Source organism: Grus americana, chromosome 3 (assembly GCF_028858705.1).
Source record: "Grus americana isolate bGruAme1 chromosome 3, bGruAme1.mat, whole genome shotgun sequence".
Taxonomy (NCBI): Eukaryota; Metazoa; Chordata; class Aves; order Gruiformes; family Gruidae; genus Grus; species Grus americana.
In genome coordinates this window covers 112,358,723-112,386,119 of record NC_072854.1, presented here as the reverse complement: position 1 = coordinate 112,386,119, position 27,397 = coordinate 112,358,723, and the positions used below count along the sequence as shown (strand labels likewise).

Below are 27,397 nucleotides of genomic sequence, written 5' to 3'. Positions count from 1 at the left end.
TCCCATGTAAACAGCTCTTGAGTAGTGAATGGAAAACAGTGTGGAACTGGGTAAGACCAAAAGGGATTGCAAGTCGGATGAAAAAAGCTAGTGTGGCAATTTTTTTTTCCCCTCATCAAGTCCAATATATTGGTATACCTGCTGGTCTCCAAAAAACATAAGAGTTCATGTGAAAAAACACTTGATACATTGACTTCCAAGTCACATTGCTATTGCTAGATTATTTCCTGTCTTTTCTGGGATAATTGTCATGGGTCTCAACAGTATGGTACACAGGCTGTTTGTGGGCACTGTTGTGGAGAAGACCAAGAGTTGGTCCTGCATGACATGGAGGACTGCCATTGCTCAGTTTGTAGCTGGTGAGACTCTTACAGGCAAGGGAGTCTCCATTCGGGTTCAGATGCATGGTGTAAAAAGTCACATAATCTCCCTCACCTCCCACCTCTTCTTCCTAACGCTTCAATAAACATCCAACAGATTCTCCCATTCTTCCACTGCCCTAGGGAGGGAGGCCTCATCGCTGGCCTTCCTCATTCCTCTCTCTAAAGCAATCTTAACATTTGTCACAATTGGACAGTGTCCCACAATGACATCTAAGGTGATTTCAGGATGTTTCAGAGGAATACCCACTTTTTGGTTATTTTTGATGGAAGAAGGGGAGGGAAGCACTAGTCGTGTCCATTCTGTATTTATTCAGTAAACTAGCAGAGTTTAAACACCCTTTTAGCAAATGCTTCTACAGTCCAGCAAATACTGGGCTGTGCCTTGCAATGGTCAAAGGAGAAGATAACGACAAACCCTTAAAAATGAGGGAAAAGCTTACAAAGCCCTTGAGGACGTTATAGTGACATATTCCCCTATAAGGCCCTATTTTCTATCTTCTGCTGTTTTCAAAGTGAACCAATGTTACTGGAAGGTCATTATGGAGCTCTGCAAATGAATCTAATCTAGGACCTTCCCAGGATGGGGAGCCATTCCTGCAGAGTTTATCTGGACCCTGCACATTGATACGTACATAAATAAGACCAAGGCAGAAAACTGACGGGACGCAATTGAAGTGGTGAGCCCACAGCAAGACCCACAAGAGAGTAGTGGGCTACCTAATAAGCTATATATAAAGTGATGTGGCAATCTTTGTGTAAGAGAGGGCAAGAAACAGCACAAAGGAATCCCAGCACTACAGATGAAGAAGAAAGAGGGAGTCAGCCCTTCCTGGATCTGTCTGATCACTCCTGCTTTGGAAAACAACGAGTACCAACTGCTTCCATCAGAGGAGAGCTCCATGCTGCCTGTTGCAGTATAGAAATACACTTACCTTTGCCACCAAACATTAGGGTTGGGATGGAGAGGGAAGGGGAAGGAAATCCACACATGGGCCACATGTGCCACTTCATTAGCTTCAACCCTGGGAGCTGGTGAAATAGATTTCCTAATACCAGAGACACTCCTTTATGGATGACCAAGAACACTGATGGGGATCTGACTTTCCTCTTGCTAACTATTCCAAGAAAAAAGTTAGGCAGGTATCCCCAAGACTGATCCTGATAAAACTGTCCTACAAGGGAATGACAATTCCAGTTTTTTTCTTTGCCAGTCAGAGAAGAGGAACTTTGCCCATTCCTGAAGGAATGAGATTATCATAAAGCATGCAAAAGCACATGGAACACAGAAGTAACAGCAGTGGACGCCACATACACCATTCATGAGCATTGCATCTCAAAAGTTTCTGATCCCACATACATCAGCATGAGAATGCTTGTTACAAGCTAGTACGGAAAGGAAAAAAAGCCAAAACATTAACACACAATTCCTAAACTGCCTCTCTTATATTGAGACACAGTCTCAAAAGAAGCTGATACACTGAAATGTGGTGAATAACTACTAGTGAGACAGTACTGATGCACACTACCCTTTAGTCATAGCACCTGTAAAGGCACAGCACCTATAAGCAGGGAGCATTAGCATACCCCATCTCACACACAACATGAGGATAAATTTCACTCATACAAAGAAAAAGTTCTCAGGCTGAAAATCTCTGTTGCGACTCACTGAGAAGTTTGTTGCTAAAAGGTAGCATTTTCGGTGACAGTACAAGGAATATAAAGAAATTAATGTGCAATGCTAAAATTAGGAAACTTTTCCTTCTACCATTCAAATTGTCTATACTTCCTCCTTGCAAGCATAAGGAAATTAAAAAATATAGAAGATTTTAATATACAGCTGGTTTGGACTGCTCAGAAATGTAATAACACCAATAGGTATCAAAATCCCCACCCCCCAAAAAACACAGGGGGGTCTTGAACTTGGCATGCAAGTAGTTCAGCAACATTGATGGAGTGGCAGTGTCACTCCAGCGCTTCATACAGCATACTGGTTCCTCGTTAAATACAAGATGCACTTCAAGGTCATGGTGTTCATCTTGAAAGTTCTCAGTGGGTCAGACCCAGGTTACTGGATCTCCTCTCCCGGTATGCAGGGAAAGCATAAAGACTACAGTCACATTCACCAATGCAAACTTGGGCACCACGAGCAATAAAGACACAATGGCAAGAGACTTCAAGCTAAGAAGCTGCAGAAGACATGGCAACGCACACAGGACTAAAATCTCCCACCCCACGAAAGCTAATGACGAGAAACTCTCAGCCTCCCGCCTCAAATCCAAGCACCAAAGGGTTATCCCAAAATAACACATCAAAAACGCTCCCTCCCCAAAAGCCCCTACGAGTCGGGCTGGCTTTCTATGGCTTTCTAGCATTGGGTTACACAGGCGCCCAGTGACACCTGGAAGGATGCTCGTCCCCTGGCCCCGGGCGGCAGCCTGGCCCGCTGAAATAACTGACGCCCTCCGCGGGTTCACCTCACACCGCCCGCAGGCTCCGGTCCAGCCGCCCGGCACAAGGCCACCGGCTGCCTTCGCACCTGAGCCCCCACCCCGACACTGGGGGCCGGGCGGGCGACGGAGCCACCTGGCACCATCCGGCGGGGCCATTCCCTCCTCGGCGGTGCCTTTCAAGGCGCGGGGGATGGGGCACCCCCGCTCAGGCCGCCTGCGGCCCCACACGACGCTGCCGTCACCCGCGCCCCTGCGAGGCCACCGCCCGCCCCTCCCCCTGCGAGCACCCCCCGCGCCTCGCCCCGAGCCCCGGCACCCGCCGGCCCCGCAGCCGGCCCGGGCAGGAGGCGGCGGGACGCGGGGAGGGGGAACTGCCGCCGCCGCCCCGGCCCCCCCCCCCCGCCCTGCCCCTCACCTCGGGCCGCCCCGCCTCCCCCCGCCGAGGAGGTGGCCGCGTCCGCCCCTGCACTGCAGCTGCCGGCACGCCGCCCCCCCCACCCCCCACCGCCCCTCTCGGCAGATGGTTCGCCCCACCCCGGCCCGCCTTCTGATTGGCGGCGCCCGCCCGTCACTCCGCTTCGGGCCCGCCCAGCCCCACGAGCATGCTGGGAACCCGAGTCCTCCGCGCGGGACCTTTCACCTTCCGCAGCCGGCACCGGGCGGAGGGGCGAACTACAGTTCCCACAGTGCCCCGCGCGCAGCCCAGAGCGGAGCGGCCCGGCCCGGTGCGGTCCGCGGCCCCAGACCTCCCCGCCAGCGGGACACCCCCTCCCCCGCCGATGACCGCAACGGCCGCCGCAGCCCGGCCCGGCCCGGCCCGGCCCGGCTCACCTGGCCCCGCCGCCGCCGGCGCCTCCCGCTGCGGCCGGCGTGGGCAGCGCATGCCCCGCGCCCCTCAGTGCGGCTCGCCGGGCTCGGTGCCGCCGGCCCGGCGCGCTGCGGCTGCGGCTGTGGGGCGGGCCGGCCCCGGGCGCATCCTCCCCCTCGGAGCCGCGGCGGGCGGCGGGATTCGCCCACAATGCACCGCGCGCCGCACCGACAGCATCAGCCTGACATCACCCGCGGGCCGCCCCCACCCGGCCGGGCCCGCCCCGGGCCCGCCCCGCCGCCACCGGCACCCGGCATCCGGCCCCGGCGTGGGGCTGGGCGCCGCACCGCCACCGGCACCGGGAACCGCGCTGCCGGCACACGGGGCTGGGCACTGCAGCGCGCCGGGACACGGGACGCTGGGCACCACACCGGCGTGGGGCTGGGCACGGCACGGCACCGCCCCGGGAGCCGCCCTGGGACCGCACCGCCGGCACGATCGCGGCGTTGCCAGGACCGGGACTGGTGCAAGGCTCGTCTCTGCGCTGCTGGCATCAGCGCCGGCACCACCAGCATGCGGCTGGGCGCTGCACGGCCCGGGACTGGCACCAGCGCTGGCACTGTCTGCACAGGGCCAGGTGCTGCGCTTTGACCGGGAGCAGCACACTGGTCCTGGGACTGTCTCACCGGCACTGTCCCACTGGGCCTAGGACTGTCACCAGCACCTTCAGCGTGGAGCTGGGCGCTGCACCAAGGCCAGAATCAGCACATCTGCCTGGTGCTGGGCAGTGCGTTGCACTGGGACTGACGGCGTCACCAGTGCGGGGCTGGCACTGCCCTGAACTGGCAGTGGAGTCAGCCCCGGCACTGCTGTCCTGCATTTCTTACTCCGGTGCTCTGGGCCCAGGACCAGCTCGAGCGCCACCAGCAAGGGACTGCTGCACTACACTGCACCTCGTGCCTGTGCCCCAAACTGTGGATGTGCAGTCCTGTGCCTTGTAGATGTTCACACAAGACACTGCAAGGGGTGCTGCTCCCAGACCCTCTCCGCAGACTTGCAATACACCCATGCCTTCTCCCTGTCCCCACCAGAGCGTCCCAAACTGTTGTTGGTCCCCAGCTGGAGGTTCCCATCTGATCTCACGTGTGGGATCTCACACCAGCTTCCACAGGGCTGCAGCGCTCCCCAGTCCCTTGTGGGACGTATCTCCTAACCAGGACTCTTCCCCCTCCCAAAGCAGTCCCTTGGGACCAGGGTGGTTATGAAGATTGATCCCTGCAGACATGCCCGTGCAAAAGCAGATCCACCACAACCATGGCCACCCCCAGCCACTCAGATCAGGGAGAAGAGGGCTGCCGGGCCTCTGTGATGTTCCTCCACTGGCTGGAGGTGGCCCTGCTCCCCCTGCATTGAGGGCTTGCCCAGTGGAAGCATCCTGCAGAGACTCCAGGGAGACTTCGGCCCTGCAGCAGCTCATCCCGCAGGCCCCAGGGTGTAATACAACCCTGCACAGACAGCTCATGCCCAGGCCCCTGTCATTCTAGGTCTATGATTGACGGTTGCCTCATGAGCTCTCTATTCTGCAAGTTGAGTCCCCATCACTTGTATCCCCAAGCACTGGCTCCTGGTGCTGGGTTTGGGAGGGCTTGAGGGAAGCAGGCAAAACAAAAGGAGAAGGTGGGGGAGCTGTCTTCCCCTGCAAAGGCCCTCTCACATGCTTCTTAGTGCCTTCAGAACCCTTTTTCAGAGGGCTGGTGGAGCACCAAGCACAAACCCAGCAGCAGAGTTGGATTGGAAGAGACTGTCATGGTTCTGAGTGCACTAGTAAGCCTTACCAGCCCTCACCAGCCTCACCGCAGGCTCTACCCACATCCTGCCATGGGCCCATGAGATCTATTTCACCTTAATCTTCAATCCGTGCCTGAGCAATGCTGTGCTGATCTCCAGCTCAGCCACAGCTGTACCTGTCCATGGACCCCGACCTGTGGATGGATTTCCTGACTTGAGCTTGAAGCTGTCTTGTCAGTATGGGCTTGCCCATGAATCACTGGACAGTGTCTGAGCCAGGCTACCTTCACTGGACCTGATCCTGGTCTGCAGACTGACTTCGCGGCTTGACCTCACACCAGTCTCATCACCACAAACTTTCCTGATGACTTGAGCTCTTGGTTGAACCTGGCTTCCACTGCTGCATCCACCTCGGTTGGGTACTGCGATACTGTGCTCTGGCTGGGGAGAGCCTTGCCTTGCTGGCAGAGGTAGCTCCAGAATTAGAACAGGGACTTGTCCAGGACAGTTTGGAAGATCTCCAGGGATGGAGAGACCACAGCCTCCCTGGGTCTCCTCCACCCTTCCCCTGGGAAAGCAGTTTTTCATGCAGTCACATTTATGTTACAACTTGTGCCTCTTTGACCTTAATTGAAAGGAGAAGGCAATACTGCTTGATGAGCTGACGTGGAAGTCAAGTGAGAGCTGGAGGCTTCCTAACTTCCTCAGCTGTTTCCACCAGGCAACTGTCTGCCCATGTGGACACTGAACCACATAACACATCCCCTTCGTTACTGCCCATGTGGCCTCTGCCACATGCGGACACTGAGCCCAGAGCATCAGTACCAAGCTGCAGGGGATGGAAGAGTTTGGTGCTGAAGCCTTCAGTCCCCCCTCAGGGTGGGCAGCCCCAAGTGCTGCCCAAGAAGAAGACAGCATGATGGTGAGGTTCATCAGCAAGGACTGGGTCTCCAACAGCCTTATCATCAATTTATATCACGCATCTTGAAACATTCTTAGAGGAGAAAGGCATTTTTGTTCATGCTTTTTCTAACACTTTTAAGTGTTGTTTGTACTGTGTACAGCAAATGCAAACTTTGCAGCCAATTTAAGCAAAATATGTGCAATCTTGTGAGTTAAATGTTTGCAAGATGGTGCTATTATGTTAGAGATTTTTTTTTAGTCTCTTTACTTCTGTCCAAAAGCACTTTAATTATCTGGATATTTCTAAGTATTGTTTTTTCTCCCTTGTCACTTATTGGGTATTTATGACACATTAATAAATGGAAGTGCAGTGAATCTTTATTTTTCAAACTGTTTAGACCTTTATTTCAGGTGTGGCTAGATATGAGCAAGTCTGGCAAAGATTCACGTCCCCGATTAGCTCAAGCACTCTGCTCCTTCAAACTTGCTGTAGTTCCTGTTGCTTTGGCCCCAAGTTCCATGCTGATCTGTGCTACTGAGTTAAAGTGGTACTTGGACAACTGCATTTTAGCTTTATTTCATCCCTGCTCTAAACCTCCCTCTGAGCCTTCTCCTCTGCTGAATGGGCCCCCAAACCCACCGGAACAGCCACCTGGGAACATGTCCAATTTCATCTGTGGGCCCAAATGTAGCTGAAAATGATCAAGAGATTTTATTAAAAATATCTGGGTTAATTGTGACTTGGGAAGATTCCTAATACAGACCAGTGTGTACATGGCTCTATTATCATGGTTTTGCCTGGCCCTGCCTTTCCTTGTGGGGCCAGACATCAGCTGTGTGCACGCCGCGTGGGAAGACCGCCGGAAAGTACGGTTAGGAGCAGAACAGTGATAACCAAGTGGCAATCATGGATTTCACCATCTTCTTACTCTCCTTTTTAGGCCATTGAGGGGGACAAGCAATTGGGAAATGTAACTCATGCCAAATACCTGCTTTGATAGAAAAGATATAAAGGCAAATCCAAGTGGTCAGAGGGCATCAGTGTGTGTGCCCATAGGTAGCTGTGCCTGGGAGAGGGGCACAAGCAGAAATCCCCTGATATTCTCTCTCTCCCTGGTGGCACAGGACTGGTGCTCTCTGGGCTGTCACACCAGAGACAGCAAGAGGTGGACTGTGGGGTAAATTCAAGATGGGCCCATGGAGCGTTACTGTGGCGTGGAGGCTGTGGCTGGGATTATCCTGCCTGGCGGAGTCCCGGCTCTAACCAGGATGGCTTCAGCTGAAGGCTGAGGCTTCAAACTGTCTCCAGTGGGCCAGGGATGAACATAGAAAAGCCAACCAGGCTTGCTAGAATTCCAGGTGCTCTTTGACCCGGCAGGGATGAAAATCCTGTGCCCAAGTGCTTCCAGTCAAAGGTCCCCATCCTGCAAACACCTCTGCCTGTGCTCAGCTTTATGCTGGCACTTTTAGGGCTTGCACACCACATTGAGTAAGTCTTATATACGTTGGCAGGAATCAAAGATGAGGCCAATAAATAACTGCTGGTAGCAGTAAGAATAGGAGTAGAAAGATGTGGGAGGCTGGGTTTTTCGGGTTTTTAATTTTTTTTGCTGCCGGTCTGATCAACAGATATCCACAGCCACCCTAGCCCCCTACTCAAACCACTAGACTTGGTTCATCAGTGCCTGCCATGACATCAGCACAGAAGATCCTTAATATATGCCAAGGGCTGCAGCTATTCAGCAGGTGAAGCTGTTAGCTGCTAAAATTTCTTGCAGGGCAGTGAGGTTGCCTGGCTGGACTGGGGACTTGGCTGTAGCAGGGAATGACTTCTTCTGCCCTGGCAGCTGCAAGCCTTTGGGAGCTGCCATACAGAGGTGGCATTTGCAGATCCCATTAACTGGACTTCTCCAGAGCTGGTAACACCAGCATCGCTGTTTGGACTCCATAATGCCAAGGAGCGTATTCCGAATGGAGACACAGTGAATGCAGGAAGCAATTCCATAACCTGTCTTTTATCCAGCACCAGCCTTTCCTGGCGTGCTAAAGCACTATACTTAATAATGAGAACTGCTGTAACACCCCTTGGTTCTCAAAAGTCAACCGCCTGATGACAGCCTTCACCTCCAGAAAGTCATAGCTAGGAAAAGTAGGCATCGCAAAATCTTGGGGACTCATCTCCCCACTCCTCAGCAAGGAGGCAAGAAAGGAGATTTGGGGTTGTGCTTGTCCTGCTGAATGGGGCGATCGGGTGGCCTCCAGGCTGGATTACATCCGGGCTGTGTTGATGATGGTTGTTCCAGTCGTGGCTTTCTCTGAGGAAAAATCCAAAACTTTGGGGGTGGTCTGATGAAGTGTAAAAAAAATAAAACTTGGTGGTGGAAGAGGAAAATCAGCCTTTCGTGGAAGAAAACCAGAGAAGTGCACCATTCCCAGAAGATTTCAAGGTCTGCAAATGAAGCAGCTAGGTTTTCAGGCCAAAGTAGTTAAATTCATGCCTAAGTTTTTTTGACAACTCATTTGCTTGTTTTGTAAAAAACATTCCTCTGAAATCCTGGGGGGTGGTGGGGTGCTGTGTGGTTTGCATATAAGTAATCTTTGATAGAAAACTTTTGAGCAATCCTTAAGCAAACCAGGTGACAGCGAAGAGCTCTCCATACTCCTGCCTGGCTCCAGGTGGCACGCGTGCTGCTGTGCGGAACTGAGCACTTAGGCAAATCAAAGCGCTGGCATTCAAAACACAAGGAAGGAATACCGAACAGTATTAGCAGCGTGGTAGTGCCAACTTTACAAGGAAGTTAAGATTATATTTATTATTGTATGTTACCTATAAAACACAGCTGCAAATGTCAGAAGTGCCAGAAATCCAAATCCTGATAAAGTCTGTATTATTTACCTAGATAAAGTGTCTCATGGTATTTCTAGGATAGGAAAAACTTATAGAAAACACTACTTGTCTCTACTACTGCCAGAACAAGCTTCAGCATAAAAAGCAGGTTCAAGTTTTTAATCTTGAACATGAAATGTGCTTTGTCTAGCCAGACTCTGGGAGTGAGTTGAGTTGGCACTCAGGTAGTTTGGCCCTTCTTAAGGATGCCCAGACCTTGCCACTTTAATACAAATTTCCAAACTCTGTGCTGGGAGGCTGCACCAAACAGCCTGAAATAATTAGTTTCTTCATGCCTGTGAAGAGGTCCCTGCTATGCACAGGGAAGAAGCTCTGTGTTACCTGCTGTAAAATCTTGCTGTTCCTTGTTGAGGGTTTGCACTATAAAGTCAGAGTTAAATCTGGTCTTGAGATTAAGATGGAGGAAGAAGTGTTGTGATACCAAAGCCAGGAGCTCCACGTTGTGGTAATGATGATGCTCGCAGGGCTGCCAGGAAAAAGGTGGATGTGTACCCACTTGGAGACACCCCATTTCGAGCAAAGAAGGGACGAGTGTATAACATGTAGCAGCGTGCGAGGGCACAACGTGTTTGCTGGGCACGCCGTTTGAGGACTGTGCCACTGCTGTGCTGACTTCGTGGTCCGTGTCCAGACATGTGGTGACAGACATCAGTTGTCGATAGGACAGCGTGCACACCGAGCGTTGTTCTGTGTGTGCGTGGCTGTACCTGGGCACCTGTGTCTGTGTGTGCAGGGGTGCAGCTCTGCCTGTGATGTTCCCAGGGTGGTGTAAGTTGCACGGTGACTCTGGGGGTGCAGGTGCTGCCAGGCTGTGTGGACACCGGTGCATTTGGGTAGGTGCCTCTGGGTGGAGTGTACCTGTGTGAATGCTATGGGTGTTCCCAAGGCTGTGAGGGTGCAGGCATGTCTCCCTGGGTGCGGGGCGCTCCCGGGGCCGTGCGGGCGCAGGGGTGCCTGTGGGTGCGGGATGCTCCCAAGGGCGCCCCGGGTCCGTGGGGGTTCGGGGTTCCCCTGGCCGCGGGGCGCTCCCGGGGCCGCCCCGCTGTGGGCAGCCCCTCCCCGCAGGCGGTCTCTCTCCCGGCGGGCGGGGGCTGTTCCGCGGCCGGGGGCGGCGCCGGGGCTGGCGGAGCCGGGCGCGGCGAGGCCCCGAGGGCGGCGGAGGGCTGTGCCCCATGGCGCTGGCGGCGGCGCGAGCGCGGGTGCTGCGCACCCTCAGCCGCCCGGTCCCGCCGGGACGGGTCCCGGTCGCCGCCCGGCGCTGCTGCAGCGACGCGGGGGATCCCGTTGCGCTGCCGCCCGGCGGGTACGGGGTCTGGCAGGACCGGGCGACCCGCGACCCCGCCGGTTTCTGGGCGGAGGTGGCGCGGGGGGCGCTGCGCTGGGACAGCCCCTTCCACACGGCCTGCCAGGCCGGCCCGGCTGCCGCCGCCGTCGCCGCCCGCTGGTTCCTCGGCGGCCGCCTCAACGTCTCGGGTAAGGCGTCCCCGGGCCCGCGCATCCCCCGCGCCCCGCCGCCCCTATCCGCTTCTGCCTTCGGGCTGGCCGGGAGGTTTCCCGTGGGGGTAGTTCTCGCCAGCGCCCCACTTTGGGGGGTAAAAAAATGAGGATTTCGGTTGGGTGGCGCTCGGAGAAAAATCTGCCGGGCGTTGCGAAACGCTGGGAAGCGGGGGAGAAGATCCGAAGCGGGGGATAACCCTGGCTGCGCCTCTTGCTCTGGCGCGCCTTCCCCGGCGGCCGCCCTTCGCTTCTGCGGAAACCCTGCCGCAGCCCCGGCGCCTGGAAGGCGGCAGCCCCGGCGCCCTGCCCGCGGCCGTGCCCCCACCTCGGCTGTGCCGCCCTCAAGCCCGGCCGGCGGCTGCGGGGCGGTGCTTGGTCCCGGGTGGGCCGAGAGGAACCGAAGGTGGGGGGTTCTCTCTGAAATGGGGAGGTTGGTCTTTCCCTTCAACTTCACCACTTACACGAAGGAAGAGAAAAACTTGCCGTGACGGTCGTAACTGAGTTTCTTCCTGGCCGTATCTGCCTTGAAGGCTCTTCTGAGCTGTGGCGGTGGGAGCAAGCCCCAGCCCCGTCTAGGGTACAACTCGGTGGAGAAGTTCTATAACAGGGATGTATGTTTCTTACCTTCATTTCCCACTCCTGGGAGAGTGCTTGAATCACTGGTTCAGTGGTGCAGGAACTATAACATCTCTGGCCACCTTTTTTTTTTTCACAGCAAAAGAGCAAACCCTCCTCAGGTGTTCCAGAGAACGTAGGGGAGCGTCTCCTCCCAGGAGATGATTCCCAGCAGTTGATGGAGGTGTGCGTACAGCCCTGCTTCCAGCACGCAGCAACCGGTGGGATTTTAGCCAGACTTCTGTTTTCAGTGATTCCTGTTGAAAGGAAGATCTTGGCTGAGCACGGAGACTTTCAGGGATCTGTCACTTCCCTCTGTAGAGTGGGATCAGCACTTTGTTCGGAATCTCCCGTGAATCAGGTGTCAAATCCAGACGCTGGGCCTGATTTTAGATTGTGTCTTGGTTCTGGTTCTTCAGCAGGCACTAAATGCCACATAGTTTTCTTTGCATAGGTAAAATGAAATCATAGACCTCTGAAACATAGATGCACAGTATTAAACAGTTTTGCTCTTCCTGGATTTCTTCTTTTAAAGCACAGTGAAGATGGTACTCAGCCACAGCAAAGTGGCTAGTTATTTGAACACTGGTGACAGAAACATGGCAACAGTTCAGGTCCCTGATCCAGAGCATCCTGTGTGCCCATCTCCCACCACAGCTGGACCACAGGCAACTGAGTCATCTGCTGTTTTTTGCCTGGGGAGACCTTGTGGTAGGATTTGGGGGAACTGTGAACTTCAGCACTTCTGGGTTTATTGCACTGTAACTTGTGGCCAGCAGAATAACCCGACAAACTACTGCACTTCCAAGCAGGACACTGGGTTCTTAGGAGCGTGTCTTCCTGAAATGAATCTTTTCCAAGCATTGTTGAGGAGGCAGGGAAGCATATGGAGAAACCATTAGGGTATAGTAGTAAGGGGAAGGTCACTAAATTCTGTTTTGTAAACTGAGCAAAAGGCTTTTGTAAGCCTAAGATCAGGAAGGCAATAGTAGCATTTGGCCCTGGTTCGCCTGCCGGTTCTTACTGAGCAAAGAGCTAAATGCTCTCACTTGGCTCAGCCGGGGCTTGCTGCAGCAGAAATTCCCTCTGAAGGCTAGTAGGGCTGCTCACAAGTAAGAAATGCTGCTTGGGCAATGAATCCCCGTTAATGTGATTTACTGTAGTGTGGCGCAATACGTGAGGGTGTTGCTGCAATGAGCTTGGAGGCGGGAGTTGCTGAGGGTCACACACCGAGCCGCAGCAGATCCAGTTACCTATGGACGGACAGCAGAAGAAACCAGCGTGTAACTGCTTAAAGCATTCCCCATTAGAGCTTTTGTCCTCCTGTATTGTATTAGGATGGCCTAAGAAATGGCTTTATCACCTTTATTTTTATAGTATTGCTGCAAGAATTTACATAAAAAAATAAAAGACTTTAAACAGCTGAAGAGCGCTTTTTCATATTTTTGAGATCGACAATTGTTCTTGTGATGAAATATGCTGAATGCTGAGGGATTTCTCTCTCTGCGCACCTTTAGGGGCTCATTCCCACACTCCATGTGGTGGTGTAAATCAGCTGTGATCACAGAGCAGCCGAAGCTGGCTCCTGGGCTGCAGTTTACTTAAACTTCACAAATTGTGACAGCAATAGGCAACTTCCGTTGCACTTAATTTATCTGGAAAATGAAATCCTTCCCCACTCTTATAAATGCTTCCAGGAAATATGATCTGAAACTCAGCAATTTTTTTAAGGGTTTTCTCTGAGTTACACAGCACTGCGCCTGCTAGGTTTTTAGTAGTTGTCTATTGAAATAAAGGAAATGCCTTTGGAAGATTATAATGAAATAAGTAAGCGTAATTTAGGCTTGGAATTAATACTTTACAAGGTTAATCCCTAACCATCAGGCAAGTTGCTGCTGAACAAAGAGACAGGTTTCTTGGGTGGATTCTCTCCAAGTTTCTTCAGGGTGGGTGCTCTCTGTAAGTCCACTTGATCATCCCACGTAGTTGTTGAGGTTTCCTCTGTCTCAAGTTGGGGGGAGAGATGCACCTCGGAGGGTGATTTTATACCTTTAAGTTTTAGGAGGTGTAGTACACGGCTTGAGACATGTTCATCTTTCCCAGTTGTCTGGTAATATGTAGATGTCTGTACTCTCTGAGTTTACCCTAGATCCTAAAGTTTTAGATATTTGCAGTTAGCCGAGATTCAGCTCTTCTGTTATACCCTGGAATGAAAATGTTTCACATGAGCTTTAATTAGAAAATTCAAACCATGCAGTGCTAAAAATGCAAGCTGGGGAAGACAGTCTGTCAGATTTATGTAGTGGAATGCTGCTCTGGGGAGCAAAAACATCAAAAGAGTACCTTGTCTTTCTATTGCTGGAAGCAGGGTAGAGATTTGGGCTGGTTTAAGCTTAGCCAGTGGAGCTGAGCTGAATCAGCTGAGGCTTCTTGTGGGGATGCCATCTCTAAGGCAGCTGTACCGATTAAGTATAGTATTTGTAGTATTTGCATACTCCAGATATGGCAAAGGACAGCTTTAGCAGTGCTACAAATGCTATCACTTCCAGTGTTACAAATGACCGGCTAACAAATGATGTTTCATCTTACGCTGACTTGCTGTTGCGCTTGACCAAGCTGAGTGTGCAGAGCACCTTATATACGGTCAGGCTTTGTTTAAACCTTTGTTTTCTTACAGTAAATTGCTTGGATCGACATGTCGAAAAGTCTCCGAACAGAGTGGCTTTGATTTGGGAGAGAGATGAGCCTGGCACTGCAGTGCATGTCACATACAGGTACGGCACCTTCTTATGATGCTTTACGATGCCTGGCGATGTGGTGGGGTGGGGAGAAGAGCTGCTGCTCTGAAACTGGACCTCTGCGATACTGCTTTCTTCCAAGGTACTCCAGCACATAGCATGTGCAGCCGCAGCACCTAGGTTGTGGTGTCATGATGAGATAGCTCCTGAAAAATGGAGGCATGGTTCCACTGAGAAATGGTGTTCTTCCCTTGGGTTCTTCATGGACAGAGCTCCCTGATCTTAGACACCTGTATAATGAACATGTTACAGGGTGAGAGGTACAGTGGATGTAAGTTAGTGACAGCTACTGAAAATTTCATTTGAGATCTGGCATCATCTTCTGGTTATGGCATTAATCAGGCCTGCCTGTACATTACCTCTCTCTAAGTGGGGGCTTTTAGAAGAAAAAGGCTTGTTTTTTCTCCCTGGCTTACATTCTCACCTGCCAGTTTTCTTTTTGCTCCCTGAAAGCGTTCATGGGAAAATTTCTGTGAGCAGCTTTTGGTTTCAGCACAGCAGCAAATGTCTTGGTGCAAACATCTTGTGTTGATGGTCCATAGCATGATATGGAGTCCTGGCTGGAGGGAATTCGAAGCTCCCTGTGTTCCTCTTCCCCATCCTCAGTGCAGTTTAGAGCAACCTTGAGGCTGCTCTGAGTGATGCTGACTTGTAATCGCTGCTATAGATTGTAGGGTTTGTTAGAATATGGCAGCTTTCAAGCATATTTCTTTTCTCCCTGCTATGTGCCCTCATTTAGGAGACAGCCCTGCCTGCAAAAATGCCTTTTACATCATCTGTCTCTATAGTGAGAGTTAAAGGTTTCGCAGACTTGTACATTCCTCAGTGCGTATTTTAAGGAGCCAGATGTTTGATCTGCTGGATCTCAGGGAGCCACACGTTTGATCTGCTGGATCAGAAAGCAGAGGAGATGTAGGAAGTCCTGGTGTCTGACTCTTTCACAAAATGTTTTCTGTAGCTTGATAGTGGGGATTCCTGGAGCTCCTCGAGTCTAAATAGGTTCTGGTGGTCTGGTTCACCTCCAGAATTTATTAAAACTCCTGAAAACATTATTCATTGGCGTGAGGAAGCTGGTCAGCAGGGAGGAGCGGGTGCACAAATAGCTTTGAGAGGTTAGTGCTCCATGCAACAGAAATAAGCACTGTCTGATATAAAGCTGTGGAAGAAGTGGATTGGTTTTAATCTTGGTATTGTTATTTGACAGGCTGTGTAGGAAGCCTATTTACGATGTAAATGTGTTGTAACCAACAGGGTAGCTTGGCTAAATGCTTTAAGTTTTGCTTTTGCCATTCTGGTGGTAGAAAAGAAGATGGAATTGAAGGTTTCTCCCAGAGTTTGCGGGGGGTAGTGTATGTACTTTTACTGCTCTCGTCATGCCTCAGGTGTGAAACAGGGGCTAGGTCAGAGGTGGGAATTGTGCTCTGATTGACCTGAGAAGGAGAGCAGCCCATCGGATAGCACAGCCTCATCAAGGCAACTCTAGCCTCCCCGTTAGACTACTTGAAATGTGCTGAGCTGCTGCAGACCCTCAAACCACCTTCTCAGGATCTCTGGAGATATGAGAAGGCCTTTCTGAACAGCAACAGAAATGTTTTTTTTTTTTCTTGGCTATGCCAAAATGTATTTGGAATAAAGCGTATTTTCAGCCTACGGATTTGTGATTGCTGTGGCTCGAAGACAACTAACCCATATCAGAAAGCTGAACCCCTCTTTGTGCAGCCTGGCAAAGATACGGTGATTAGCAACCAGAAAGGAGAATGTCCAAGTGAAAGCCAAGTTGGCAACCTCTATTTTTGAACTTCTGCTTGTATTTGAGAGCTCTGTTCCTGTTTCTGCCTGATACTCTTGGTGAGACTTTGGTCCTCTGACGAGGTAAAACAGGTCACTTAGTTCTCTGCTTATCTCATTAAATCAGGAATAGCTTTGTTGAAAACAGTGATATATGAGTGTGTAGGCAAGGAGAGAATCAAAAGTTTTGCCTTTTCTGTGATCTTTGAGCTGCATTTTTAAAGATTTTAAATGGGGCAGTAAGGTTTTCCAAGGTGTGTTGGCACTGACCTCCCTTTGAGGCTGAGCTTAGTTGAAAAATTTTTGCAGTAGCGTCTTGTTTTAGCTAGAAGTTTTGTGAGGGAAAGCATATCAGAAAAAAGTCGTGGCCCAGAAGCTGTGATGCTGGTTGAATAATCCTCCGAGAACCTTCTGTAGCAGGGTGGTCTCTGCACGCCAGCCTCAGCGCAGGACAGTCCCAGCGTAAAGAGGGAATGACAGGGTTGCTGGATATCAGAAGGACCCAAACTCTGGTATCTGTGGCAGAGGAGATGTGCCCCTTTATTTAGGATCTGGATGCGCTGTTAATGGGATGGCAGCCTTGAAGTCGTGCGCTAGGAAGGTAAAGACTTCAATTTGGCCACTGCTTTATGGACCAGCTTTGAGGAAGGTCCTAAAATCTCAGCTGGGAGGTGTCCAGGGCTTACGTGCAGAGAAGTACAAGACACTGGTTTTTTGCATTGTCTGCTTTGCAAACCTTGCTGCTGTGAGCTTCTTCGCCTGATGGATAAGCCTGGGTGGCACAAGGACAGATGCGGCTACTGGCGTGGGTGCTCTCCCTTCTCTGGGGAGCTGTCAGGGGCAAGAAAACAGCTGGGTGCTGGCCCCGTTCCTGTCACAGCCTGCAAAGGAAGCAGGTGGCTGTGCAGGAAAAAGGCTGGAACAGGCTTCCTCCTCCCTGAGGAAGGGAAAGGCCTTGATCAGTGGGACCTCCTCCATGCATTGGTAGGAAACGCAGCTACACGGGAAAGTGCTGTCCCAACGTGCTCATCCTTGGGAGAAGTAAGAGCCTCTGTTTGCTGCTGCTGCCCCACTAACCACCAAGCTTGCAGCGGGCAGAGAGCTGGTGGGGCCGTGCCGGCAGCCAGCCTACATCCCTGTGCGTGCTTGTCAGCAAAGGGGATTGTGTTTGTGCCACTGAGTTCAAGGGCTCTCTGCTAGGAGAGGATTCCAAACATCTCCTTATTGGCAAACATACACAAAGCCATGGCTGGAGCACTGTAGTTTTGCTTGAATGATGATTGCTGCCCTTACAAGCTCAGCTGTGATGATCTTTTTCACTGCTGAATTTTGTCCTGTCTCTCCGCTGATGCAACTCAGCCTTTCGGGAAAAAAGTTCCCTGGCCCCTCTTGGGCTTTTTTTCCCCTCTGGGTTTCATTTTTATCAAGTAGAAACTCAGCTAAGTGTCAAATTATCTCCAGTTTTGAATGGGAAGGCAGGAGAGTTGGGTTTTTTACTGCTCTGTGACAACAGGGCATGCAACCCTCCTGGGATTTGGTGACTGCAGTCAGCAAAGTGGGGACAGATCATGCCATTCTGTTACCAAGAGGTCTGGCTCGCTGGAGGCTAACCCACCATAAACTTAGGGTAGGGCAGTGGTGAAGTAGCAGTTAACCCACAAGAGTGTGCTGCTGTGAGCAGCCAGCTGAATTTGTTGGCAGAAGGGTCCAACCTGGCTGGGAGTGTTTTGTCCTGCTCTGTGGATGTTGTCAGAGCCCAGGAACTTTGAAAACTTGCAGAGGAATTCCCCAACGTGTTGCTGAGCCTGGGTTTTAAAGGGCACTATATTATCAAGTGCCTTATATAAGCAGGCGGAGTTGGTGGCTGGAGCTGTTGGGTTGCAGCCTCTGTAAGCTTAGCAACAGGGAATGTTAAAGACAGCAGCTAAAGTTATGCCAGACCTCCCCCTATCCGACACGGGGTTATTTATTCTCTCTGGTGTTCTCTTGTTTACCACGGTCTCTACAATTTAGCCACCTGTGAGCCAGTGTTTCCTAGCACTGCAAAATCCCATGGATGTTGCCACAGGGAGCTGTGCAAAGAAGTGGACAGCAGTACGCGTTAGCTAACCTGGTTTTGCAAAGGGTTGCAGGCTGGGTGTCAATGGACGGGTTTTAATTTACAAAGGAGCTCACTCCAGAGCTCACTCTGGTGCAGAAAATGTTGCGGGCAGAGGGAATGCAAAATTTCAAAATGCAGAATTTCAAAATGCAAAATACAAAGTAGAGAGAGGAAAGCAGAAGCCAGGGGGCCAGAAATTAGGGTCCTAGGTAGTTTTTTGTAGGGTCTTAGGTAGGTGAGAGAGAAGTAGTTGGACATCTTCATCAGCCACATCACAGCTATGCTTTTAACAAGCTAAGGGGTGGTGGTTCCTCAGCCCAAGCTGAAATGCTTGAAATTGTATTTGAGATCACCATGAAGACCACAGCTGGAAGCCGTGTGGGTACTTACCAGGCTGTGCAATGTGGAAAGCGTTTCTCATTGACAGCAAACTCTTTTACTTCTTTCCAGTGTTGGCTCCCTAAGTTAAGTTGCAAGCAAATCCTGCCCAGGCTTTTGGCTTTCCCCATGCAAGGCAGCCCAGGGGCTTTTCACTTTCTCACCTGAAAAAGGTCACAAGGGGTTTTCCTTGCCTTGGGTTCAGGATGTCTGCGGGAAGGCTGGACAGTGGTGCTCAGCTTAGCAGTTGAACCTACAGCCAAAAAGCCTCATGTTGAGCGTTATATTTTTCAGTTATTCTCACTAAAATGGAAAGAAATGTTGAGTTTTCCTTTTGGTGAAAAAAGGAAATGTGTTTTTTCTGTTTAGCAAAAAATGAGGAAAATGGAGGGTTAAACTGAGGCACTGTCACAGAAGCTGCAGTGAGGGGGGGTGAATAGGTTTTGCATTATCCTTGTGGCCAGAACATGGACCTCAGATGAAGGGAGGGATATGAAGACCTACTGTGTCCTGGGGGACTTGAACCCACATCTCAAAGTACAGCGGCCGCGGCACTGTGATTGCAGAGCGTAGAGGCAGGCTCTGAACTCTGCTGCTCCACAGTAATTCATGTAGAGCAACAGCTAGGAGGGGAGATATGACGGTGTTCGGCTGAGAGATGCCCAGAGCTGGGTTGATTTGGTTTGGTTTGGTTTGGGTTGGGTGTTTTACAGTAACCTGTTTGGAGCATTTGACCTGAATTTTCAGATAGTTTCAGCCTGATCCAAACTATGGTTCCAGGAAATAAACTGGTCGCTGCAAGAAATACTCAACCCAGCTGTAGTGCTGAGAGAGCAGAGAACACGGCTTGTGCAGAGCCTCCTAAACAGCCACTGTCAAAGCCCATATACGGCATTGAATATATTAGGAAAATGTCTAGAAACACTTTGCGAAAGGCTGCTTCCCAAAGAAGGTGTTGATGTGATTTTTTTGGATGTGAAAAAAACTGTCTTCCTTTGTTTAGAAAGCTGCAGTCTGTCTTGCTGTGGCAAAAGATAGCATCAGGCTCCTTAGAAAAATGTTTCTGCCAGGCATCTCTAAAATGCGTCAGAGAAATGCCATGTGTTGGTGATGGGTTTTACAAGAGTCGTTGTTCCAGACGTTGAGCGATGGGCTTTGGAAGCACAGGCACCGCTGTATCTGGGGAGGGATCTAGGAGGAATATGTTCTGGTAGTTTTTGAACAGAGATGTTGTAAAGATAGGGACAGAAGCGCTGTGTCTGTTAAACAGAAGTACTGGCCTGAACAGTGATCTGCTGGCTCTGCTGGAGGGCCAGCCTTGCAGGTCTTGTACTTAGAAGTGATACTGTGAGAGCCGAGGAGATGTCTGCCTAAAGGGTGATGAGTCTCTAGAAGAGAGCAGTGTTAATGCTCAAAGTCTTGTTCATGGGCAAAAAGGAAGCACACCTTATATAGAGAGAGCCAAGAATTTATTCTCAGTATAACTGAACCCTTAACATTCTAATCTTATTAGTCAAGACCTAATTATTACAGAAAAAGAAGGAAAGAGGTCCTGTTGTTTACCACTGCCACCACTTCTGTCCAGCGTCAGGTCCACATTTCTTTTACTGGTTGTTTGCAGTGTGGGGCCGCCAGTGCCAGCCTGTGCTCCATCTCTTGTCGTCCCATGCCTGTTCTCCTTCACGCCACGTCCCATGCCTCCATTTCTGAAGGCCTCTTATCATACCAGGCCTGTATTTCTTTATGCTACCTCATTACGTTAGCCTTGTAAACCCATGATGGTAGCATAAAAAGATAAAGAAGAATAAAAAAAATTAGCCTTGGTTATCTGGTCAATTAGAAGAATTGCTGTTACAGCTAAACCAGGCAAAAAAAGGCTGCAGGTAGGTCAAGAAGAGTTCAGACAGAGCAGCCATCACAAACTGCATTCCCAAGAGCTTGCAGACTTGGTACGAAGCCTGTGGCACGTTGCTTGCCATGGCAGTACCGCATTACAGGGCTACAGGCGCAGATTGCTCTGTCCCTGAAAGGAAACGGTTTTCCAGCCGGTCCTGACATGAAAGAGCTATGTGAAGGGTGTGCTCCAAGGCTGAGGGAAATGAGGGGGCTGCGGGTCTGGAGAGCAAACCCAAGAGCAGCTCTGCAATGGGGTCATCATTATGAATGTGGAGGGGGGGATTCATGTGCAACCCAGCCTCTTCCTGCTCACGTTTCCTGCTGGCACAGGGGAAGAGCTGGCTCTCCGCAGAGCTCTTGTGTGTGGTGTTTAAAGCCTGTCAGTGTGTCAGCTGCACTGTGAGCAGGCATGTCATTGGGGTAAGATGGTACTTCCCTCTGGTTGTGCAAGTGCAGGGTTGGGATGGGTAAATTCATGTGAAATCCATGTTCAGCAGCTATCTATCCTCACACCTGTAGTACCATGAATGGGTTGGACTTGTCTGCATTTTCAGTCAAAAGATAACATTTTCCGAAAGCAAGTCCAGAATCTCCTCCATGTGTCATAATCTTTCACCTTCCCTGCTTATGTTCATTAATGCGCCTACCATCTCCCTGGCTTGCTTTGTTTGAAAAGCTAAATGCTATATATACTGTTCTTTGTCTTGTGCAAATGGCCTCGTTGCTGCTTCCCTGTTTCTCAGCTCCACCCTGATACTTTACCCACTGAAGTGGTGTTCTGCTGCCTGGTTTGGTCGCTTATTTTCTCTCAGCTCTTACAATCTGCTTTTGCAGACGATCTGCAGACAGTTGCACCATGAACTGACTTTGCAGTTTCTCGGCTGTCTCTGTCTAGAGGGGCTGGGCGCTTCCTTTCATTGCAGCACGTTTCCTTCTCCTGCAGTGGCTCTGCTGAGATCCTCCTGTTGTCTGCCCAGCTTGCAGACTCTCCGTGTGCCCTGCGGCTTCGCCCGTCTCTGGTGGTTGTCCTGCCTGCCCTCGCTGAGCGTAGTGCCCTGCTCCGCACTGTCTGATCAAGTGGCTGCGCTGAAATCCTTTGGAGTGCAGGCAGGCGGCAACGCTGCGAGCATCGCTTGAGGTTTTGCCTTTCTCCCTCTTCTTGTGGTCTGCAGAAGCAGTGCACATCTGCTCTGAGCCTCTGGCCACCCGCTGTCCTTCACTGGCAAGGGCTGAGCCCTTTCAGGGTGGACACTTTCACTGTAAGCCTCCGCTTCCTGTACCCCATGTCTCAGTGCAGGCAGAAGCTAAGTGAAGATCCCTTCTCATCTCACCTGTCTCACCAGCTCCAGGGTGACAGTGTCTAGCTTGGTACGGTGTCTGATATATGTTTTCAGTAGATGTGCCCTGCTACCAGCACACCTGCTGCGTGTGGATGGGAGGCAGGTCCTTCCCCGCACTGCCCACTGGCATTCGATGGCATTGCCTCTCCGCCAAGGGTGGGGCAGTGCTGAGCCTGAGGCCAGAATTGCTCTTGGCTCTTCTAACCTTGTGTGATGGAGGGTCCACGACGCCAAGCTTGGCAGCAGTAGCAGGTGGGAAGGGTAATGGCCGTGGTTTCCTCCTGCTCTGTTCAGCTAGATCCGTCCTACCCAGTTCTGCGGGGCAGTGACCCTGCAGGGTGCTCATTCCACCCTGGGACGTGTCTGAGATAAGTACTGGAAATGTGTAACCTGCTGGCATGTACTAATTGCCTGCCTGTTAGATAGCAAAACGTGTGTGAAGGAGTGAGGGAGTCGAGGGAAGGATTCCCAACACAGCATTTCTGCTAACTCCCTTTCTTGAACTGGAGGGGAAGCCTGAGTTGCTGCTACAGGAGCCAGAAGACACACCTGACGCGCAGGGATTTGTGGATTTCTTTGTTGGAGTTCTTGGCTTCACCTTCTCTTTGCCTTTGTGTCTGTTCCCCCATGTGCTGCACTGCCGAGGGACCCCCAAGGCCTTCTCATCTCGGCCTTTCAGAGCACAAAGGAGAAGGCAAAGTGAACAGATCCGGGTGTAAAGACTTGCTCCTTATTGTCTACCAGCTTGCTCACACAGTCTCATTAAGCAAATGTTAAATTGGGTTTAATCATAAAAAACCAATGAGAGCTTCTGCCATCACAGTCACCGACTCCCAAATAAGCAAGCGAACCACGGAGTTGCTGAGAACAGATGCCCTAAGCCAGAGCTCTTCTGGCATTTCTGATCGGGAGAAGGAGGCTGCTGCTCTGAAAGCACTTGGGTATTTTCTGTCGCAGATAAGTGGGTTTTATTTTGCTTTCTCACAACTGCCTGTATGGGGCTTGTTTTACTTCCTGTGCTCTGCAGTTGAGCAGCTCAGTTTTGTTTTGGCTCTTTAATATTTATCCACATTGAGATTTTTCTCTAATGCAGCATTGGATGAATTCTGGACCAGAGAATCGAATCATAGAATCATTTTGGTTGGAAAAGACCTTTAAGATCATCAAGCCCAACCATTAACCTAGCACTGCCAAGTCCAACCACTAAACCACGTCCCTAAGCACCACATCTACACATTTTAAATACCTCCAGGGATGGTAACTCAACCTCTTCCCTGGGCAGCCTGTTCCGATGATTGACAACCCCTTCAGTGAAGAATTTTTCCCTAATTTCCAATCCAAACCTTCCCTGGCACAACTTGAGGCCATTTCCTCTTGTCCTAAACGCAGCCGTTTACGACAAGGCACAAAACCAAATGTTGGGTGGGAATTTGTTATTGCACGGAGTTGCTCAGTTCATGAACTTAGTAAAAGTAAGCAAAATAATACATCTGACAGACTGTGCAGTTATGTAGATAGCAGGAACGTGCATGGTCATGAAGCGCTTGGGAAGAGATATTGAATGTTGTACTGTGGGGTTTAGGCTGATCTCTAGCTGTAAAGGCTTAGGAGGGAATTCAGTCCGGGGTAAAGCCACTCCGTATCTGCTTTCTGCAGGTTGCAGTCTCTGCGGTGCCAGCTGTTGCCAGCTACTGCCAGAGAGCAGGCGCTGAGCACGCCTGGGCACCTCTCTGAGTTCCTGTGCTTCAGGGGTGTTCGATTTACTTGATGCTGCAGGAATAGTCTTAAAAGAAATAGCACAAAGTGCTGTGGCTGGGATTCGAGGCTCGTTTTCCTTATCTTCCAAAAGATGGCAGGGAAGCGGTATCCCTCCAGCCATCACTGTATCTGTCTTCGTACTTTCTCTATTGCTTCACTGCCCTCACAGTGCAGATGGAGTTTTTTCCTAAAGGAGATGCAAAGTTATTCTCAGCTCATGGTTTTGTTACAACATTTCCAAAGTGGAGTACTGGGGTTTGCCTATTTCCAACTTGCATTGGTTTAAAAAAAAGATATAAAACAATTTTTAATGGACCAGAAACACCATTTCATTTTAATTGCAGCTTAGCCACCAGCTGAAAAATGGTTTTGTTTGTTTTTTCACAGCTATGGCCAGTTCTAGGCGATAAGGATGCTTTACAGCTTATTACGGAATGCAGACCCCCGAAATTCATTTGTTTGTGAACAGTTTTTGGAGTCCCTCATAGTTTACAGACCCCTCAGGGTTCACAGGTGACAGGTTGAAGATGAGTGTGCTAGGGAGTAGAAGATCTCTTTCTCCTCTGGGCCTCGGTACTCAGCAAGTTCCTGAACCCAGAGGACAATTTTCATTCCTGGCGGACTCTGTGACTTTCTCCTCTGAGCTGATGGTTGGCACCAGTAAGGGGTGTTCTGCTGCCCCTCATGAGGGTCACCTCCTTCCTTGGCGTGAGACCACTCCTCGCCTGGCACAGTTACCCGTCATCTTCTCAAAGCCCTTCCGCTGTAGGCACGCAGAGCTGTTCAGTTCATGACAGCATCTTGGTCCCAGATGCTGCAATCGTGTTATCCCCCGCGCAGGCATCAGAAGTACATGCAGGTACTTGCACACAGACTGCTTTTTTGTTCCTTAGAGGGACGTTTCTGCTATTAAGTCAGCACGTCACAGTGGCGAGCCCTGTGAAAAGAGCCTTTGTTCCTGTTCTCAGTGTTCCGGAGTTTCTCTGTGCAACAGTGGCTGTGGTTTTACTTGGAGCAGTGTCTCTGTTCTGCGAGGCCGTTGCGCTTTGCTTGGTAGGGTAAAGTGACAATGGAGGAATTCGGGCTGCGAGTGATCTGGCTTTGATGAGAGTCTTGTAAAATCTGCCACTCACACAAGTGTCTCGGGGCTGCTCCTTTTCTTCCTTATGCATGCAAATGCATTGTTGACCCTTCCAATGTATAAGAGAAGCTACTAGTTGTGAAGTACTTCTGGCAGTTCCCCAACATAAACAGTGCTGGGAATCTTTGGACAACGTTTTCTTTTCATCTTGTGTTTATCCCACACATGTTTCCAGTAGCTTCTGACTGAGCCTCGTAGGTAAAAAAGGCATCAAGGATGGCTAGAATGGACACTGACTTCTGGAGGCAACAGGATGACCACTGGCTTGCTGGCAGCTCGCTCATCCTTCTGCAGCAAGCATGGCGCTCTGCCCCCCTTCTCTCCCCAGCAGCAGGAGCAGTCTGGCTCTCACCACACTCCAGGCCACCCTTCTTTAAGATGCAAAAGCTGACGTGCCCTCTACTGCTGAGATGACCAGGTCCAGAAGTGATCGCGATGCCTCGCTCGGTTCAAGTTCATCCTTTTTTTGCTCCCCGGCGTAAAACAGGTTGTGCGGTCGCATGACAACGTTGCTTCTGTGCCGCAGGGAACTTCTGGATCTGACTTGCCGTCTTGCCAACACCCTGAAGAAATATGGGATACAGAAAGGGGACAAGGTGGCCATCTATATGTCCGTGTCTCCCCTGTCTGTGGCAGCCATGCTGGCTTGCGCCAGGATTGGTGCCATTCACACTGTGGTCTTCGCTGGATTCAGCGCGGAGTCCTTAGCTGGGAGGATCATGGACTGTAAGTAGATGCAGACTGGGGAGCTAACCCCTCTGGACAGTGCTCCAAGACATATCCCAATTCTGTGTTTCCTTGGCAGAAAGAGAAAAGATTCATTCTCAGCTGATGGGACAGTTCAGTCTCCTTTGCAAAGTACTGTGGAGAGTCTTTTCCTTAGTGGCAGATGCAGTATCCTCTGGCCTTAAAATACTTTACAAATTGCTTAACATTCAGTCTGTGGCTGGGTTGCTGCCAGACAGCAGTGAAGCTGGAGGGAAAACCAGAGCTTAGGAATGGGGCTTGCTTTGTTCTTTTGCAGTATAATCGCAGTGTTTCTTTGATACTCCTGCGCAGGGCTAATTCTGCAGTCTCAATTGTGATACTGTGATTTATGTATAGCATTGGAAGCGTTGGCAGCCTGCCCCCGCTCTGTTAGCCGTTGCACCAACAGGCAGAGCTGTTCTTAGCCCAAAGCGCTTGTAGTGTGATTAGGTAAAAAGTAATGCTAAAAACACCAGCAGAAGAACAAAATAGCAAGTGGCGTGTGTCTTAGCAGTCACATCAGTTTCTTAATGGCTAATGTGAGGGAATAAGTCTTACAGCAGTTTTCATGCTTTTTTTTTGTTTGTTTGTTTTAGTAGAGTTAATCTATAGAGAGGAAGTACATGTTTTAGTTATCCCTCACTTTTGGCCACTTGTGTGGAGGTGATGGGCTAAAGAGCCGTTTCTCTGCTGCCAGAGCTCTGTAATAACGTAGCGTGGTACAATGTGAAGCGCTCTGCCAGAGTGCTGCCGTGTGCTGGGGCTTCCAGGAGATTTCCCCGCAAGGTACGGGTGAGTTGCAGAAGGCTGCGGGTATCTCAGAGCAGCGTAACGCCTCTGAGAGGCTGCCAAATTTGGTTCATTTCAGTTTGCAATGGGCACTTACATGCAGCCCCAGAGAGAGGATGAGAGAGGGGCAAACGAGCTTGTTCGCTAAGGTCGTAGGAAGTCTTGCGCAGGTTTCAGCACGTGAGCTGTTAGGCTAAAGCAGCAGTTTTCACTGTAACACAGGTAACTGGGAAAAAACTGCATGTCAGCTTTGCTAGGCAGGAACAGAGGCATTTAAATTGCAGTGAGCGATACTTAGGCTAGACATTGGGAAAGACTTTCTCATGTTCATGATAGGCATTAGAGTAGACTGGTGGGGAGAGGATAGCATACCTACCATTGGAGTGTTTTAGGAAGATTGGACTGACGGCTGTCAGAAACGGTTTAGCTGGAGTGGACCCTGCCTTGGGGTGGGGGAGATGGACTAGAAAACCTAGGGAGGTTCCAGCTACTCCTAATCTCTGTGGGTCTCAGATTTTAAAGTGTTTTTGTCAGTGACATTGACTGGTTTTGATTGATAGGAGTTCTGAGTATTTGTCACACATGCTGTCCTGTACATCATCCCCAAAAGTAATGAAAGCAGGGTGCACGCACTAGCCTGGAAGAGAGGCTGGTATGTCTGCTAATTCTTTCTCTTTTTAGCTGGATGCAAAGCAGTTATCACCTACAACCAGGGCGTCAGGGGAGGCCGAATCATAGAGCTGAAGACGACTGTGGATGAAGCTTTGAAGAGCTGTCCAAGCATCAAACATGTCTTTGTGGCTCAGAGGACAGATAACAAAGTCCGGATGGGTGACCGTGATATTCCCCTGGAGGAGGTATGTTGGTGTTGCAAACCTTGCCTGTTTCCCCTGATGTTTCTTTGAAGTATGTGATGTTTACTGTGCTGGGGGAGAGAAATACGGTGCACTGATAAATGTAGGGATCAGCTAACACGGACATCTCTGAGAGACCCAATGCAGGGCTGTTCGGAACACACGCATGAGAGTCTTGCTGAATGTGTAGATTATGCACACGCTGGTATTTGGCTTTGGTCTTTTGTTCTGCTGTAGGCTACACTGGGAATCGGCACCCAAGGAAGGTCAGACAGTCTCCATACTTTCCTTGCATATGTGTGCTGAGGTAAAAGCCTATGATGCAGCCACTGCACTGCAGGTTGGCACTCGAGTGTAGCCGCAGCAGACCTGCCAGTGACGACTGGCCTTTTGCTGCCTCTGGAGCAGGTTTTCAGCGTGTGCTGCTCTTCCCGTGATTCCACAGTACCCCGGTG

The 27,397-nt window shown here is 50.7% G+C and overlaps 2 protein-coding genes across 4 annotated transcripts in view; one reads left to right on the top strand and one right to left on the bottom strand.

The window, feature by feature from the left end:
- Positions 1–3,833, bottom strand: part of TTBK1 (tau tubulin kinase 1) — a 121,993-nt gene extending 118,160 nt beyond the window's left edge. Inside the window, exon 1 of one of the 3 annotated variants that reach the window (XM_054821847.1) lies at positions 3,665–3,833. The gene's annotated coding sequence lies outside the window, so the exon portion shown is untranslated. Of the gene's footprint in view, positions 1–2,919; positions 2,977–3,664 lie in introns of those variants that run through there. The other 2 variants (XM_054821845.1, XM_054821846.1) reach the window with 2 other exon arrangements.
- Positions 3,834–10,354: 6,521 nt separating this feature from the next.
- ACSS1 (acyl-CoA synthetase short chain family member 1) overlaps positions 10,355–27,397 on the top strand; it is a 40,557-nt gene continuing 23,514 nt past the window's right edge. Inside the window, exons 1-4 of the mRNA XM_054819241.1 lie at positions 10,355–10,713; positions 14,030–14,126; positions 25,079–25,278; positions 26,770–26,945. Coding sequence (XP_054675216.1) covers positions 10,413–10,713; positions 14,030–14,126; positions 25,079–25,278; positions 26,770–26,945 — 774 coding nt within the window. The 5' untranslated portion in view covers positions 10,355–10,412. The remainder of the gene's footprint in view (positions 10,714–14,029; positions 14,127–25,078; positions 25,279–26,769; positions 26,946–27,397) is intronic.